This window comes from Mauremys reevesii, linkage group 3, assembly GCF_016161935.1.
Source record: "Mauremys reevesii isolate NIE-2019 linkage group 3, ASM1616193v1, whole genome shotgun sequence".
Lineage (NCBI taxonomy): Eukaryota > Metazoa > Chordata > Testudines > Geoemydidae > Mauremys > Mauremys reevesii.
In genome coordinates, this window is record NC_052625.1 from 79,451,114 (window position 1) to 79,470,081 (window position 18,968).

Genomic DNA, 18,968 nt, shown 5'->3' on the forward strand with positions numbered 1-18,968 from the left:
TGGGGCACTTCGGCGGCACGTCCTGGAGCGGAAGGACCCCCTGCCACCGAATTACCGCCGAAGAGGGCCCCCCCCCACCGCCGAAGACCCCAGGCCCCCTGAATCCTCTGGGCAGTCCTGGAGTAACTATGCCAACAGGAGAAGCTCTTCACTAAAGAGCTACAGCTTTTTAAGTGTAGACCTGCCCTTTATTGCATTGCTAAATCCTCTCCACATTTTTGACTCTCTAAGCGCTTTCATAGAGCAAATACTGTGCCATGTACAAGGAAATGCAACCAGCATGATATAACTTGGCACATACACTGGCTGCTTTATTAGAGGTCATTCATGCATTTGATGGTCTGTGGTGACTCAGCCTCTTTTCTGCACAGAGTGGCCAATGGAGGGATCATGGGAATGGCAGTATCTCTGCAAGAGGTTAGCCAATTCTTCCACTGACAAAAAAGCTGTAGAATATGGATCATGTTTTAAGGCTTTGTTCACTGTGGCATTTTTGACCACTGTTGAGTAGTGAAATTTTTACTTATTTTGTGTAAAGAAAAAAAAAGAGCATGTTAAAGTTAAATGCAACAACATCAAGTCACATTGAAGCCGATCTTAAAGATGGAAAAACTTAGGCTAGGAGGGAGTGATGCCTAACAGAACAGGGAACTAAGTCAGGATTTATGGGTTTGTATTCCTGATGGTGGCAATGATTCACTGGTGGAGCGTTCACAAATTATTTAACCTCTGACTTAGTATTATTTTTATATACATGGGTGAACTATCTTACCTCACAAGCTGCAGACTATAATAGTACTACTTTACCTTACACTAGTGCATATGCTTTCAGATCCAATGACAAAAGGTGCTACAGAAATGTAAAGCACTACTCCCAGCTCCCACATTAGAGATGTGCCCAGATACAAAGTTTGGATCTCTGTTGCAAATTACCAAAAAGTTAAAGAATGGTCAGAGCCTTTGGTTTGGGCTCATCTCCAAAGGTACTTGCTAATGAAGACAGTGCTTTCATAAAAGTATATGAAATTCAGTAAGATGGAAATTATTTTCAGACTTTACTGTTTTAGGCCCTGATCCTGCAATTGGATTAGATAGACTGGACTCCTGCATCCATATGGATCTGTCTGCAGGGTCAGAGTCAGACTTTTTAATTGTAGATGGATAGGAGGAAAATGCAAAAAGAACAATAATGAAAGAGTCAGCAAACACTTCCTCTACCCCTACAGGATTTGTTCTTTTCTTACCAGCATGTAAACTGTTGTGCACATTCTTCAGCATCCTGTGGTGTTAACAGTTTATTGCTCACTTACCCGGGACTGCAGTTATTATGTATGAGCACAGCACTGAGCTCTTTATGTCTAAATGGACATGCAAACACAGCTAAGTCAATTAAAATAAATTCTCTTCTGGCTGCCTCAACAGCAGGTAGGAATGGTTTAATTATTCTGGTTGGGTTACATCATTTAGCTCCTTCTCACTGCATCAACTCTTAGGATTTACAACAGTTTAGTCATATTAAGTAGTCAAATGTTTACAAGCCTTTGATTCTTGAAGTGATTATTTTGCATTACTGGTTGAGTCAGCATTCTGATTTAAAGTTATTTTCAGGAAGTCATAAGTAAAACTTCATAGCAACAAGTGTGCTGTTCCGGCATGAAAAGTAGGTGAGGCTGTTTTAAACTTAAATTTAATTGGGCATTAGTTGATAATGCATCTAAATGCTTTGGAACAGAGTGAAAGTTTTTCTACGGTGTGTTAGGGTCTCTCCCGCTTTAGGCTGTAAGCTCCTAGGGGCAGGGACCATATCTTTTCTCTGTATGGCATGGAACACACAGTTCCACATGCATATTTTAAATTTTGTTTAGAAAAGTGATGACTTTTCCAACTTTAAAAATATTTTGAAATATATTTTTAGCTTAGGCACTTTGATTCTGACCCAAAGTCCAATGAAATCATTGGAAAAACTCCCACTGACTTCAATGGTCTTTTTAGCAGGCCCTACTACAGCCAGATATATATAACTAGATATAATACATACATACAGCAAACAATTCACAGCAGGGTGAGCTCACTCTCCAACCTCCCCTGCCCCCACCAGGGCCTCGTTTCTATGGAAAAAAAATTGGAAGGGTGGGTACCTTAGTTTCAGATTTTGCCCAAAACCCCTGTGGAGCCTGGCTACCACTTTGAAACTGAATTCATAAATTGCATAGACAGATTTCCAAATTGTCACACTTTGCCAGGGACATGACCAGGACATGGGCAGTCAGGCCTAATGGTCGGAGCCGGGATGGCAAGGCCTGGAAATCAGAGCAGAGCAGAGCTGGAGTCAAGAAACAGGACCACAGGACACCTAGGGGTTGTAATCGACATCAGAGCTGATGGCCAGAGCCAGAGATTAGAAGCCAAGATGTCAGAGCCAATGGGTGAGCTGGAGATGTGGTCAGGAAGTGGAATCAAGGATGGAGAAGGGCAGGGGCTGAAGCAGGCACAACAGCAAGCTGGACAGGAGCAGGCTGCACAGGAAGCTGGACCAAGTGCAGCTGTGGGTATAAATGCAGTGAGCAGCCAGTGAGCTCTGGCTGCCGATGGGTCAAGTAGCAGCTAGCTCCATCCTTCCAGCATGCAGGAAGTGCAGTGAGGCAGCCTTTGCCAGGATCAGCTGTGCCCAGGATGTTGGTAGGAGGCTGCCCTGCTGCAGCTGGCTCCCTGATGCACCATTGCACTTAGACAAATAATTGTTTCTTTAATATACAGCATAGAGGTTTGACAGCTCTTGCATAAGCTTAAACGTGAAATGCAGATATTTTGGTTTGCAAAATGAGCTAGATGTAGGGTTCGGCACTGAATGTGCCAAATAGCTAAACACTAAGCTAAACACTAAGGCTATCTATTGTTTCTTCCCAGTCCCTGAAAACATTTCTAATTGGTTACCACTGATGTGAATCCCAACATGCACCATTCTTTGACATTACAGCTGTCTCTCTGTAGCATGAAGCCAGTTATTGTAGAAGGAAGGGAAGTCATTTAAGTGGCCCATTTGCTTTGGCATTGGTAAGTTCAGAAGTAACAAATAGGTTTACGCAAGACTCACCCAATACTAGGTTGGTAGTAGATGCTTTCACAGCATAGTGCATGCTGGGTTGCCACAGGGAAGTACAGGTTAGCCAGTCACCACTTAGAGGATCAATCACTATACATGCATATAATTTTTGTACTCAGAGAGCACATTTATACATTAAGATGTCCCAGCATCATTCCGGTCAGTACCTAAGCATGTGCTTAACTTCAGGCATAGCTCCTGTGCTTCTCTGAATTGAGGTCACTTTTATGCACATTAAAGCAGAAGAGGCAAAAGCAGCCATGCACCTGTGATTGAATTCCCAGAAGGCTAAGTGGTCACAATTTTCTATAGGTTAAAAAATAATAATAATCACATTTTTAAACAGTGTAAAAAAATTCCTAAAAAAAATCTTTGCACTCATGTCATAAGTTTCATTGCACATTTGTATATCAAAGCCTGAACTTTAAGCCTTCACTGATGCTGGTACAAATAGAGTAATTTAGCTTAACTGCATTTATAATTTGTTGTCATCTTAATGGCTTACAAACATATCAATTATAATTACAAGCATTCATTTGACACCCACCACTATGGCATGTGAGCACGTTAAAAGGCTTGAGTCATTTAAAATTTTAGTAAGGGAGATCAGACACCATACACCCACCTCCCCTCCCTGGCCTGCAGCTTATTAAGAAAACCAGGTTTTCATCAGTCTGGAAAGCCTAGCCAAAGAGATGCATCTTGCAGCTCCTTCTAGAAGTGATCAAGTTATTGCTTAACTGTATTTTTGCATGGAGTGAAGTGCAGAGACAGGATGCCATTAATGAGAAAGCTCATCCAACAGCACCCACAATAGTTACTCTAGAGACATACATTTCTAGCACTTTTAAAACATTGATCATATGCAGGTTGGAGATAGTGAGACAGTCCTGGAGAGCCTGAGTCTAGACCATTCAGGCTGATAGATCAACCAGCATGTTGAACTTCATCTGGCGGTCAACCGGTAGCCAATGCAGTGAACAGAGCATTAATTTGCCCATTCCACTCAGAACACAAGCAGCATTTTTTGTTTTTTTAATTTGAATCCCATATTTCAGCTTGGGTGAAGTTCGGTGCTGCACAGGAGCCGGCTTTCTCCAGACCCTGGGGGTGCTCAACCCCCTGCTCTGCCCCAGGCCCCGCCCCCACCCAACCTCTTCCCCCAAGCCCCCACCTCCTCCCGCTCCTGCCCTGCCTCTTCCCACCCCCTCTCCTTCTCCGCTCCCCCCATGCCTCCTGCATGCCACAGAACAGCTGCTTGCAGCAGGTGGGAGTGGGAGGAGTTGATCAGCGGGGCCAACAGCAGACAGGAAGCACTGGGGGGGGGGGGGGGAAGCTGGCTGCCAGTAGGTGCTAAGCACCCACTATTCTTTTCTGTGGGGGCGACAGCCCATGCTGTGTTGCACCTCTTGGAAGTGCAGGACAGATTTTGTAGCTCAGGGGCTGTGGGGATAAGGTTTATTAATCTCCGTACCCTCCTGATCCTGGGTTGCTTTGTAGCCCCGGATGTAAAAGAGGGTAAATGGGATGACCTGGGTAATTACAGGCCTTTCAGTCTGACATCAATCCCAGGCAAGGTAATGGAGTAGCTGATTTGGGACTCCAAGAATTACAGGAGGGTAATATAATTAATGCCAGTCACCATGAGTTTATGGAAAATAGCTTGTCAAAACTAACGATACCCTTTTTTGATAAGATTACAAGTTTGGTTGGTAAAGGTAATAGCATTGACATAATATACTTAGACATCTGTAGGGCATTTGACTTGGTACTGCATGATAATGTTGATTAAAAAGATAATAAATTAACATGGCACACATGATTAAAAGCTGGCTAACTGCTATGTCTCAAACTATCATTGTAAACTGTGAATTCTCATTTAGGAACAAAAAAAATGTAGGCCATAGTTTGCCCATCCTGTACGTCTCATTGGATGCTGTGACGCTGATAAAAGATTTGGAGGTTGTGGTGGATACTCAGCTGAACACGAGTTCCCAGTGTGATGCTGTGGCCAAACAGGTGAATGCAATTCTTTACTCCTGTTTGATATTCTTCAGAGGTTAATTTACCTCTGTATTTGGCACTTGTGCAACCACTGCTGGAATCCTGTGTCCACAATTCAAGAAGGATGTTGATAAATGATAAGGTTCAGAGAAGAGCCATGAGAATAGTTAAGGGATTAGAAAACATGCCTGATAGTGATAAGCTAAACAGATGGAGCTCCTTGAATCTAGCAAACAGAAGGTTAAGGGGTGAGTTGAGCACAACCTATGTGAAGAACATATATTTGACAATGGGCTCTTCAGTCTAGCAGAAAAAGGTAAAACACAATTCAAGGGCTGGAAATTGAAGTCAGACAAATTCCAACTGGAATTAAGGCATGAATTTTTACCAGTGAGGGTAACTAACCATTGACCAGGAGTTGTGGTAGATTCTCCATCACTAACCATTTTAAAAATCAAGATAGGATGTTTTTCTAAAAGCGCTGCTCTAGGAATGATTGTGGGGAAGTTATATGGCCTGTGCTATACAGGAGGCCAGACTAGATGATCATAGAATATCAGGGTTGGAACGGACCTCAGGAAGTCATCTAGTCCAACCCCCTGCTCAAAGCAGGACCAATCCCCATTCTGGTCCCTTCTGGCCTTGGAATCTATGTAGTTCAGACAATCCTGGGGCCCTGTGTAAGTTACAGTAGCTTCCCTGGGGCAATTTGTCCCAGGCCACAGGTGCCACAAGTACTCCTGTTCTTAGAAAGGAAAGAGGCAGCCAGTGCCTCCAGATGGACCGTGACTTGGGGAAAGCCACAACCCAGCTTCTCTGCATACCTGCAGGATTGGACAGGGAGGGTTACACCTGTTATACAAGGGAAACCTGCTGCCTAGCACATTACATTCCCCCAGTACTTCCAGATACTGCTGCCGGAGCACTGCATCTCCTTAGTACCTTCTCTGATCCTAACAGGCATGAATCAATCCTCTGTGTAGGTGAGAAAAAGAAGCAGAGACGTTTTGCTGAAGTTGATAACGCTTGTGGCACAGAGTCTGTGAAGAGTAATCTCTAACATTGAGTATGCATTCGTGAGTAAACTCAGCAGGTTCAGATTTGTGGTTTGGAGACAATAGACATCCCTCTTATTAATCTCTGAATATGAAAACCTATTAGCTCTCTCTCCAGAATAAAGAAAATCCAGCTAACATTATAACAAAGCTTCAGTAATTTTTCCAGGCACAGCTATTTGTAAAGTTTTACTTCATTTCTGTCACTTCACTACTAAATGCTTAATTAGAACCATATAATTGCCTACCTTTAAAACCAATTGAAACAGAAATTTAAAAAGCTGGAATATTTGACTAAAAACCATGCTGATGTCAGACATTTCTCCTAACATCTTTTGATTCATTACCAGTTACCAATGCTTGGCTTTAGTTCTCTGGAGCTGTATTCAAAATTGGAATTTTGTAGAAATTATGAACAGTGTTTTTGTGCACCATTGGGGGTGATGAACTAGAATGGATATGCTAGCCATAGCTAAGGCTGTGTACACATTAAGGATTCATAGTGGAGATTAACTCATGTTACCACAGATGTAGGAGTGGACCAGTGTCTCACTTTTACAACTGGACAGATGCTAATGAAATCTCTGGCTGTTGAGCCTATTTTGTTATAAGTATGTCTCCCATAGTTCCTTTAACTGTGGTCCCATTTGCTTGAATAAATAGAGGTCACCCTTCATACCAGTAAAGTGAATCCAGAGAAATTTCCACAAGTGTTTTCCATTCCTCACCGAAACCTTCCCATTTCCAAGAAGCAAATCACCACCTTTACCACCATTGGTCAAAAGATGCATTAGAAGATTCTCCTTCTAATGTAAATTATAGAAGAATCTTATTTTCTTCTTTTTATTGCTTTTGGATGTAAAGCAATATACCTTAGATGGACATGGGGAGCAAAACAGAGGCATAAGAGATTCAAGCATTGGTGGAAAGAGGTCAAAACAGTAATTCTCTCTCCATTATGAGTGTAAAGGAAGCTGTAGCTTTAGTTATACAAATGCAAAGCAAAGTCTCACTCAGGCAAACTCTACTGAAATCTGAAGGCGTGAATAGGAATTGCAGGATTTTGGGTCTGCAGATCTTGCAAGAGACCCTTCTCTGAAAGTTTACTTAACATTGTGCTTAAAATTCTAATTTGGGATGTCAGCAGAATAGTAATAGCTCAAGACTTCAAGTAGTAACATACAAATAGAGCAATTTAAGCCTTTTTAATAGCAGTCAGATTTTCTAGAAATTAATCCTCTACTTTCATTAAAGAGGTGAAAGACCAGAGCTCAAACTAAAGCCGAAATACCAGAGCAATAATCCAACTGGCCATGTATAAACTTAAATTGCGGGAAAATAGAATCTTGGCTTTACACTAACCCTTTGATTACTTAAAGCAATCCGTTCAAACAGACTGAAGTATAAAAACAACAAACTGGAGCAGTGAATAAGCCTAGATCCCCACAGGTATTTAGGCACCTTATTCTTATTTAAATCAATGGGAGTTAAGCACCTAATACCTTTGAGGATCTGGACTATAGTGACCCTAAAGCTGACAAAGCAGCAATGGAGGATTATTCTCCTACTATGGGGGAAATTCTGGGTTATGCTCCTCCCCTGCTGGGGGACGAGCATATCAGGGCACGGTCAGGAGATTCCAGGTGTGTGTGTGTTGGGGGGGTGGGGGGGGGGGGCGGGGAAGCTGGCAAATTACATGCTCCACCAGTCACTGACCAGCACTGCTCTAGCTGATAGAAGTTAAAGCCGCCCTGTGGGTGCTCTAAGGGTATGTCTACACTATCCACCAGATCGGCGGGTAGCAATCGATCTATCGGAGATCGATTTATCGCATGTAATGTAGACACGATAAATCATTGGCCTCATGATTGGAGAGGCCATAAAGCTGGCATGGAACTATCTTTGCCATCCCCTTCCTTCAGCTGCAACACTCATGTGTTCTGTCCAGATGAGGAGTGTGCCCATATTCCCTTTCAACGGTTATGCTTGGAGAAGTGGATTTTTAAAATTCAACTATATACAAAAAAAAATATTGACTCACATTGAAACAGGAATTCTTTCAGTTCCCAATTTGTCAGACTAAGTAGTGTATGAAATCTTAACAATACAGCAACATTTTTTCTTCAAGAAGGCAACATAGGAACAACTGCCTGAGTGGATCAGACCCATGGTCCATTGTCAGAGACAGGATACTGGACTCAATGGCCAGCACCAGGTATAAGAACCCTGTGGTAGGTGGGTGTGGGATAATCTGCCCTCCACATTAGACCTCATCCTGATCTCTCATTAATTATAGATTAAACTTCGTGCTTCAGCACTTAAGTCAATATCCCTTCCAAAACTTGTTCATGATAATTCTGGATATTCTTGACATCCAATATCCTTTTTGAATCTTGCTTAAGACCTAGCTTTAATAATTTGTGACAGTTCCACAATTTAATTATACATGGCTGAAAAAGTATTTCCATCCATCAGTTTTGAATTTGCCGCCTTTCAAAACCACTTTTGATTTCACTGACTGTCCCCTTCTTTTTCGGTTATTGGACCGGGCGAATGGAAGTTCCCAATCTGACAATCAATTCATTGTTTCTGTGTACTTTTATCATGTCTGTCATAAACAGATAGTTAAGGGTTAAAGTGTGTTTTACCTGTAAAGGGTTAACATGCAGTACCTGGTGACCACCTGACCGGAGGACCAATCAGGGAAGAGATTTTGAAACTCCTAGGAGGGAACTTTTTCTCTCTGTTTGGGGGGGGTCTTTGTCTTTGGCCGTTTGGAGTTCAAGAGACCAGACGAGTTAAGCAAGTCCCTACAAGTTCCACCTTTCTGAACTAATTTCTTCTAGTCAAGATAGTGAGTATTAGAAAGATACTTTGTGTCCTTATCTAATAATCCTATGTTTGCAATTCTGTGTGTTTGTTATTGATTATTCTTAATTCTGCTTGTACTGGTTGTACTGAGAAAGAGAGAGGATTCTCTCCAGAACTTAGCAAGGTTATACCCTATGAGTGCCCAGCTTGGATTCATAGAGATTCTGTATTTTCTTTTTGTTCTCTTAATAAATTATTTTCTTTTCTTTGGACTTGGTTAATTCCTTCCCTTGGGGAAATTCAGGGGAAGGGGAGGGGCTCATAGAGATTCTGTATTTTCTTTTTAGTCTTTAATAAATTCTTTTCTATTAAGGACTTGTTTGGTCTTTCCTTGGGTGGATTCTCAGGGAAAGATGAGGGGGAGGTATCCCTCTGTAGTTAGATCCCGGTGTCTCTCCTGAGAAAAAGGAAGGGGGGAGGAAGCAGGGGGAATGGTTTGTTTCTCCTGGGTGTAAGAACTCCATGGATTTGGGGCTCTGGGAATCCCCTAGGATTTTGGGGAAGGACTGTGTCTCAATCCACATTTCCTGATTGAGTGGTGGCAGCTTACTAGATCTAAACTAAGATTTTAGTTTAGAGGGAAGCCAAGTCAGGTCCCCACATTGGAGCCCAACAGTTCCAAGTGGGGGTGAGACCTTTGACATGGTGGCATGCGGGTCCTCACCTTGAAACCCCCCAGTTTCAAGTGAGGGTAGACCCATGACAATGTCCCTCTCATTCATCACCTTTCTAAGGGAAGCAATTCCAGTCTTTTCAATCTTTCTTCATAGGAAAGCTTTTTCAGGCCCTTGATCAAGCTTGTTACCCTTTTTTGAACCTCTCCCGCCCCCCTCTAGTTCTGCAATATCTTTGAGATGGGCTGACCAGTACTGCACAGCATTCCAAATGAGACCACACCACTGATTTATATAAAAGCATTATAGTATTCTAACATTCACCATCCCATTCCTTACGAACTCCAGCATCTTGCTGGCTTTTTTGACTGCAGCTGCACATTGAGCAGACGTCTTTATTGAGCTGTCTAGAGCAATGCTCAGGGCCTTTTCTTTAGCTGATATAGTCAATTTGGATCCCCCTTCAGTGTGTGTTACTTGGCATTCACTGACAGTTTAATTTGCCATTGTACAAGCTAGATGCACGGGGAGTACAAGTCTCTCTGAACTTTCTCACAGTCCTAACTTTAATAACTTTGTATTATCTGAAAATTTTCTACCATACTACTCACCCTCCTTTCCAGATCATTAAACATGGGATATAATACAGACCCTTTAGACATCCCACTGTTAACCTGCTGCCACAATGAAAGCTGATCATTTAATCCTACTCTCTGCTTACAGTCTCCTAGGCAGTTTTTGATCCATGACAAAAACTTTGCCCCTCACCCCACGACTCCTTAGTTTTGTTAGCAGCCTCTTCTGAGGGACTTTTCCAGGGGCCTTCTGAAAAATCTAAGTTAGTTATGTCAACCAGTTCTCTTTTATCCACTACTCTGACATGGTCAAAGAAGTCAGATATTAGTGAGGCACAATTTTTCTTAGCAGAAACCATGCTGGTTAGAACCTATCATATCATGAACTTCCAGATGTTTGTTATTCTATTTTTAATTAGTTATTGTTTCATTCAATTTGCCAGGTACAGGCATAAGGCTCTCTACTCACTACCTGTATCACCCCCTTATGTCAGGGTATGATGCAGCAAGGGGTCCTCAGCCAGCAGAAGGTGCTGGGGATATCTGCCTTTTGACAGGTCATCTCCCCTGGCTAAATCACAAAGTCCAAACCCCTTACGGGATAATTAAAAGGTACAAACAAAAAACCTAACAAATCCTAAGTAATAATTCTTCTTTGGCCCTTCTTGGGTCAAACTAATAACCACTTCTTCTCCAGCAGGATTCCCCACACTGCCTCCCTGCCCCAGGGACCCCAGCAATTTATGTCTGGTATCACCCTGCTCCCACTTACAAGACCTATCCCAGGACTTCTCCCATGGAAACCTAACCTGCTCCCCTGTGGGTTTGTTCTACCCTCTGTAGGCCCTAAATCAGGGCTTCCCCAACAGGAGTCCAGTCTGCTCTGCTCCCCATGGGTTTGTCCTACCAGATCTCTCCTTCTTATTCCTTTCCCAGAAACCAGTTTCCACCTGTTAGATTTTCTGATCTGGAGGCCAACAGCAGCTCTTTTCCCAGAGGCACTCCCACACTGCCTCCCTTCCCAAGGGACCCTGCAAGTGCTCTCACTGTTAACTCCAAATCCTCATTCAAGGCTTGGCCCAGTAGAAGCCAGGGCCTGGCCCCACCTTCTATAGACCCCTTCCAGCCTACTACAGGTCTCCTATAGAACTCTTTCTCTCTTCCCTTTCCTTCTAAGGCTTTGGCTACACTTGCACTTCAAAGCACGGAAGCGCTAAGTGTAGTCAAAGCGTCAGCGCTGGGAGAGAGCTCTCCCAGCGCTGTCCGTACTCCACCTCCCTGTGGGGAATAACGTACAGCGCTGGGAGCCGCGCTCCCAGCGCTGGGGCTTTGACCACACTGGCGCTTTGCAGCACCACAATTTGCAGTGCTGGAGAGGGTGTGTTTTCACACCCTGCTGCAGCGCTGCAAATTTGCAAGTGTAGCCAAGGCCTAAGCAACTTTTCCTTTATACAGTTCTAGCAGCCACTTTCTAGCTCAGCTGCTCTATTACTAATTAGCTAAAGGGACACCCCCTGGAGCACCTGATTACTCCCAGGTGTAGCCCACAGGATTTTCATGGGCCAGTTATGCTCTGGCCCCATGACAGGATCACCGATATACAATTCCCCAGATCATCCAGAGAGCCTTTTCTAAAATATAGGTACAAAACTTGCTACTCTCCAATCCTCTTGAACAGTGGCTGATTTTTAATGTGCAATTGCATATTTTTGTTTGTACTTAAGCTTCCCAGAACTCTTGGCTGTATATCCTCTGGGCCTGTTGACTTATTGGTTTTAAATTATCACTTTGCTCCAGCTCTACTTCTGACACCCCCGTCTCATCTTATTACCCTGATTACCTTTATTAACATGGATTTTTTAACGCATATGGGTGATTCTGCCTCCCTATACATGCACACAACTTCCATGGAGCACAATCCGGAGCTGCACTGAACTCAGGGTTGGGACACATAAGGGAAGAGGGTACATGGAGGTATCTTGAAACTATTTGTATTCCTCTTCTAATCATGGGGCCAGCACACTGGCCCTGTTTTGCAGGTTGCTTAGGTAACATCCAACCCATCAGATACTGACACAGTGCATTGCACTCTACCTTTGCCTCCTCCCACCTTCAGACAGCCCCAACAAAACTCTTGCACTGGGGATGCCAGGAAGGACTGGTGTGAAACTAACGAGGATTCCTTCATACTAAGGAAACCATGAGCTGCCTCTTTAAGGCAGCTTTAAGTCGCAAAGTGACCTTAGCAGAGCAAAGCATGTGGTCCTCTGATTTTTTTTTAAATAATCCCGCTAACAAATTATACTTTCCTGTAGATGCTAAGTAACAAATGGGTTCCACTGTAAGTGCTCCCAGCTGAGCCATTTAGGAGGGCAGGGCAGCGCCTGGGGGCTATAAAGGGTCAGAGCAGACTGGGAGCTTGGGTGGCTTGGCTAGATTTGTTATCACTTCAATCAGCCCACACTAGCCAACGACACTGAAACCAGCCTTAAATATGGATAAGGAAAGCACTGAGGAAGACTGGATGCAAACAAGGAAAAAGAAAAGGGTAGATTCTTTAGAGACAGGAGGAGAAAATGGGTAGGCAGGAATGGGCCATGGGGAAAATTCCCTAACAGTAAAATCCCTAGCAAAGGGCATAAAGATAGGGGATGTCAACCCCCTGATGATTGCAGAATGGTTCAGAAAAAAGTGCTGGAGATACAGCGCTTGTCTACATGCACAGCACTGCAGCTGGGCTGCTGTGGTGCTTAGTTAAGACACTTCTATGCCAGCAGGAGAACTTCTCTCATCAGCGTCGGTGCGCCATCTCCCCGAGGCGGTAGCTATGTCAATGGGAGAAGCCCTACTGCCAACGTAGTGCTGTCTACACCAGGGATTAGGTCGGTATAACTATGATGTGGATTTTCCCCTGAGCAACATCATTATATGACCTACATTGCTAGTGTAGACCAGGGCTTGGTACGAGCTAGGAAACTACCTGATGGAGACTTGTTAGTAAAGAGCAAAAACAATAAAACGGATTTTCTTTTAACACATAAATGGAACAACATTTTTATTTTCCTCACTTCAAGATTCCATCCAAAGCCCTGTGGATTGGATTCGGCCCATTGAAAGAAGTACAATTCTCTCCCCTTCTTACAGTGATGGATTCATTTTAATTCCAAACGTACAGAGAAAATATTGCTGCTGCTTATGTTTTGGACCTACACGCCATTAGACTGCAGTTGACTAAGTTTTGAAAGGTCATTAAAAAGAGGGTTTTCAAAAAGTTTATTAATATATGTGGGATGACTGCACGTATGTTCAAGTATTCACCTTTGAGGGCCTCTGTGATCTAATCAGCTAAACACTTGAGGCCTTATGCAGATGTGCAGTTGGGAGGGGAGGATAATGAACTGTAAGTGATACTGCTGAGTCAAAACCAAATCCCACTGCTTTGTTTGAGTGGCGCTGAACTTTTTCTACGGTTCCTCATCCCTAATGTTAAAACTTATCAAAGTTATTAAGAACCATATTTTGGTTTTTTGGATTAAACAATTTTATTTTATAAAGCGATTATCCACTAGAAAAAGGTATCAAATGATATCAAAACGTATAATATTTTCCATAATGTATCTGAATACTGTATAACAATATATAAATTTGAAGATTAAAAATAGCTCTTAAATACTTAACATAACGTTTTAATATTCTCCAATAGATAAGAACACACAGTTTCACTGATTAGGAATGAATATATTGCATTGTAGTGTTACAGCATAAAGTTCACACAGTTAAGTATTCAAGCTTATAACTCTTCAGTGTATGTGATAAATTTACAATTACTGAAAAACTAGAGGTTCGGTGTGTTAAATTACTAAAATTATCATTCCAAATCTTCAGTTAATGGAAAAGTTTTCAATTTTAAGGGCGTTTCCAAAAGCATCTCACACTTATGAAAGAGGACACTTATTTGTTTCAATGAGCACTTAAAACCTCAACCATTCAGATCATCACAGTCTAACATTCCTGGCTCACATACCTATACTGTCCCTTAAAGGGACACCGTCAACTTAAATTTGATGCAAAATTTAAAATTTGTAAAAGCAAGATTTTATAAGACCTAAAACTAAAAACTATTTCCACAACTTTTTAAAAATCCTAATGAAAGTATCTGTTTTTAAGCAAATACACGTTCTCCTGTAGTGTTGTAGAGTCAACATAATACACCAGGAATTTTAAATTGAAAGTGACTCAAACAAAAATGAAAATTACTTCATTGGTTTTCATTTTTCAAAAGGAAAGAAATGCAAAAAAAATGAAGTAAGGGCATTGAGCCAGATTTTAAAATGTTTAGATGCCTAGAGATGTGGCTAGGCACCTATTTGGATTTTCAAAAGCACCAAGGTGTCTAACTCCCTTTTATTTCAATAGGAGTCAGGGCTGTAGGCACCCATCTGCACTTTTAGGGGCCTAAATACCTTTAAAAATCAGGCCCATAGCAACAAGTTGGATTTTTAAAGATGTTTCACTTTTAAGAATGTAAAGTGTTACAGTAACATGGGTAAAGAAATTTGTGTTGGCAGCACAAGTTCTCTCACAAGGGTCTGTCTACACAGGGATAAAAAACCTGCAGCAAGCATGGGTCAGCTGACTCAGGCTCATGGGATTCAGACTGTGGGGCTAAAAATTGCTGTGTAGATATTTGGGCTTGGGGAGTTCTGAGACCCTGTGAGCCCAAGTCTGTCAGCTGACCCAGGTCAGCCATGGCTGTCTTTTATCCCTCTGTAGACGTACCTTCAATTCCTCTTAAATAGGGGGATTCTGTGGGTGGCGTAGAGTCACACAGCAGCTGTAGTATCCCCTGTACAGGCCCCCTGTAGTATCCTCACAAAGGGGACATTTCCAGGGCACCTCTTCACTCTGACTAACCCCATCTGCCAGAATAGACCCTTGGAGCCATGGGCAGATGGAAAAGACCCATGGCCAGTCCCAGATTCCAGGGGCTGTGAAGGTGAGTAAAGCCACACTCAATTCCTCCACCATGAGCTGCACCAAGCACCAGACATAGCTCAGAACTTTGGGCCGTGAGTTTTAAGCTGATGGTATCTCTTTAAGAAAAAAATGTTCATGTGTTTGAGCTATTAGCCCACAGGTAGGCAGATGGTTCAAAACTTAACTACATAGTAAACATTTTGGGGCAGATACCATGGCATAGTTCAAACAAATAAGTAGACAACACAGTGTTGGCAGGCACTCGCTAAATATGAATATCAAGAGTTCCCTAAGTGAAAGCATATGCTGAATTAGTTATGGGTGTGCTCTTTTTCCAACTACACAGGATGAGCAATTGTTTTTTCCACTGTGAAAAGAAACCTAATACCCATTTGGCCTCATTGGGTGACTTTATACATAAGGAGAGATCACGATGACAGAACCTGGGTCCTGATTCACCACAGCATTACTCTAATATTACACCAGCATAAGCTCCTTGATTTCAGTAGAGTTACACCAGTATAACAATATGGTGAAATCAGGCCCCTGAAGTTTTCAGTTTTCTTCCAATTACCACAATCATACACCAGTGGAGAGATAATGGTTTTATATTTGTGTAACTGGGAACAGAATGATGGCCAATGGTATAACGCCCTCATAAATAAGAGGATTTACCTACCTTGATTTATGTAAGATTGAGAAACACTATCTTTTTCATAGCAGCATCCCCATCCCTATCCATCTAACCTCCCCACTGAGCACTGTAGAAAAGGCCAGGATGGCTGCAATCCCCACCACTGATTTGATACCCCCAAAGGAGTTGTGACACTCTCCCCCTCCCCAACTACTAATGTCAGATATAAAGATTTGTGGAAAATCCAAGAATGCAAAGAGGTATGAACAGCTACTTTAGTAAATGTTGCCAATTATTCTCCTCCCCACAAACAAACCAACCCAGTAACCCTTTTTGCAATGCAGGGACACCCTTGACAAAAAGCAGCAGTTTGAATAAAACTCTTCTGGATTATGTAACACTAAAAAATCATCAAAGCAAATTCTATCTGCTTGGCTGCTACTTAAGTTTTCTTGATGAGAAGACTGGACCTCGGGATGTAAAGGAGTTTCCTTGGTTCTCTTGCCCTTAGCTCCCAAGAGAAGGAAGGAAAGAAAGGGGCCATGGGGGTTCTTCTCCCTGGATTCTGTGCACCTTCCACAAGAGTGGAGAGGTCCTGAGTGCAAAGGAGGACAGGAGGATGGAGAGGGCCGTGGGGACAGATAGGATGGGAATGAAGAGGTGTTAGTGCAGGGATACTGGCTCCTGGAGTGGGGAAAGGAGTCTGTGGGTGCAGGAAGGAGCTAGAGAAGGAAGCCCCAGGTGCAGGTGGAGATTAAGGGGTGGGGAGAGATGGAGCAGTCCTTGGGTGCAGGGGGATGGGGCAGCCCCTGAGTGCAGAGAGAGACGGGGGAGATGAAGACAGAGCAGCCCATGGTGCACAGGGGGATGGAGAAGCCCTGGGGGCAGGAGAGGCCCTGGCTGCAGAGGGGCGAGGAGGCGGTGGCGCGGCCCCTTACCCGTGGTGGAGAGCACGGTGCTGGCGAAGAAGAGCGCGGAGGTGAAGTCCCAGTTCCAGTTGCCCGAGGCGTTGCCCAGCACGGACACGCCGTAGTTGCTGGCCTCCAGCACCCGCCGCAGGAACTGCTCCAGCTGCTGCTCCGACAGGCACTCGTGCTCCTCCAGGAAGCGCCGCTTCAGCTTGCGCAGCTCCTGGCGCAGCAGGTCCTCGTAGGGCAGCTCCACCGAGGAGAAGACCACGGCGCCGAAGACCAGGTAGAGCAGGTAGCCCAGCACCAGGAAGGCGAAGCACCAGGCGGAGCGGTGCCTCTCCACCAGCCGCACGCAGGAGCAGCCGGCCAGGGACTGCAGCATCTTCTGCCGCCGCAGACCGAGCTGGAGACGCGCGCCAGGCGGGGAGCCGCCTCGCTCAACCAGCGCCTGCGGGCCGGGCTGCCGGGCTCGCTCCGCAGCAGCCTCCAGGGCAGCGGGGGGAGGACCAGGCTCGCCCCGGGCGGGGGGGGGGTTAATAAACACCCGGGGAAATGGACTTGCCCGCGGCCCGCCCCAGTCCTTGGCCGCCCTCCCAAAGCCACGCGCCGGCCGGCCGCCCCCAGCCGCTTCTCCGGTTCCTGTTTCCTTTCTGTGACTTTCAGGCTAAAAAGCGCCGCTGATGTGGCGCTCACGTGGTTTCCCGGCTCAGGTAACCGGCACTGGAGCTGCTGCAGCAGCGGCCCTGCTCGCGGTGGAGGCGCTTTAGTCCCGCTCCCGGGCGAGCTCGCACGCACAGAGCCAAGCCTGCCACCGTCCTCCCGCGCCCCGCATTTCCCTGCCTTGCCCCCCGCCCCACTGAGGGCCCGGCTGCTCTTTTGGGCTTGGTGCTAGCGAAGGAACAGCCTGCCAAGGCTGTGTGGATAAACCCTGCCCCACACGGAACTGATAGCAGGGACAGATGGAAAACGGGGTGTCGTGCGAACAGAACAGGTGTGTGTGATCTGAAATGCTTCGCTTCCTCTGCTAGCCCAGTGTGAACCGAGAAAGGGAAGTCTTCCACCACCCCCACCGGTTCCGGAAACAGCCAGCCAAGGGCTGGGGGGTTGGAGCATCTGTGTGCACACAGCCCATGAAAGGGCCAGGTCTGCCACTGCCATGATGCTAAATTTCCGAGGTATATAACCTATAACATCAAAGTAAGCAAACATCAAATTGGGGTGAGATGCAGGTAATGCTGGGGTTCTAAAGAAGCAACATTCCTAGAAATGTATTATGTATTCCCAGAAATCACTTGGCAGCAGTTCTGTTACACAGCAGAGTCAATCCCAACCCAGTCAATCTAGTATCTTTCAGCAACACTAAATTGTCTTTAAATATATTCATTAACTGTAAGATATTGATACATAATGAACAGTGCTACAGCGATCAGTAATGATGATTAATGGTGAATGTTGTCTAAAAGAGTGCAATGCAAAAGTGTTGAAGGGAGCATTTGGAGCAAACATTTCTGGCTTCCATCTAAGAGTGTGTGTATTTAAAAGTAATTAAATACAGAGAGCGGTCGTAAAACCTCGCTGAGTAATGACGCACAACACGAACACACACCTGGGCTCATTTCCTCCAACAGCTTAATCATTAATTCCCCCAAATTCCAGATTCCTATGTAATTAAAAACACCATTTAAATGAAAGCAGTATTTATTAGACCCTGGGCTTTCATCCATTGCATTCAGTCTGACCGAGATACAGTACATTGTTTCCCAAAATATAACAGCATCAAATAGATACTCTTCTCATTAGGGATAGGGGTGGACAAACCAGTTAGTTTAAACATAACAATCAACCTCCACCTTTTCCTAACTCCCAAAACAAATGGCCTTTCAAAGTTAGAAACTGTTTAGTTAAGAATGCACCTCTTCTGAGAGGCAATAGGAAACTCTGCTGTGACCAAACAGCTACACAAACCTTCAATAGGGTCCCACTGGACTCCCAGCTACTTCCTCAGCTCTCCATTTCTGTGAATCAGTTATTCTCATACACCCCCATGCCTGCCTAGAGAGAGACTCGAACCTCTTTGCTGCCCCAAAACTTCACAGCTCTTAACTCTGTGACCTTTTCTCCAAAGATCATCAGAAATATGGGACATGGGGATCAGTCACAGAGTACAACAGAGCTGGGCCTTTTCACTTAAGCATTCAAACTCTTGCTCTCAAACCAGACTTTC

At 44.2% G+C, this 18,968-nt stretch overlaps 1 protein-coding gene across 1 annotated transcript in view; it reads right to left on the bottom strand.

Annotated features, from left to right (window-relative positions):
* KCNK1 (potassium two pore domain channel subfamily K member 1) overlaps positions 1-17,845 on the bottom strand; it is a 40,817-nt gene extending 22,972 nt beyond the window's left edge. Inside the window, exon 1 of the mRNA XM_039528454.1 lies at positions 16,772-17,845. Within this exon, the coding sequence (XP_039384388.1) occupies positions 16,772-17,126 (355 nt within the window). The 5' untranslated portion in view covers positions 17,127-17,845. The remainder of the gene's footprint in view (positions 1-16,771) is intronic.
* Positions 17,846-18,968: the final 1,123 nt, after the last annotated feature.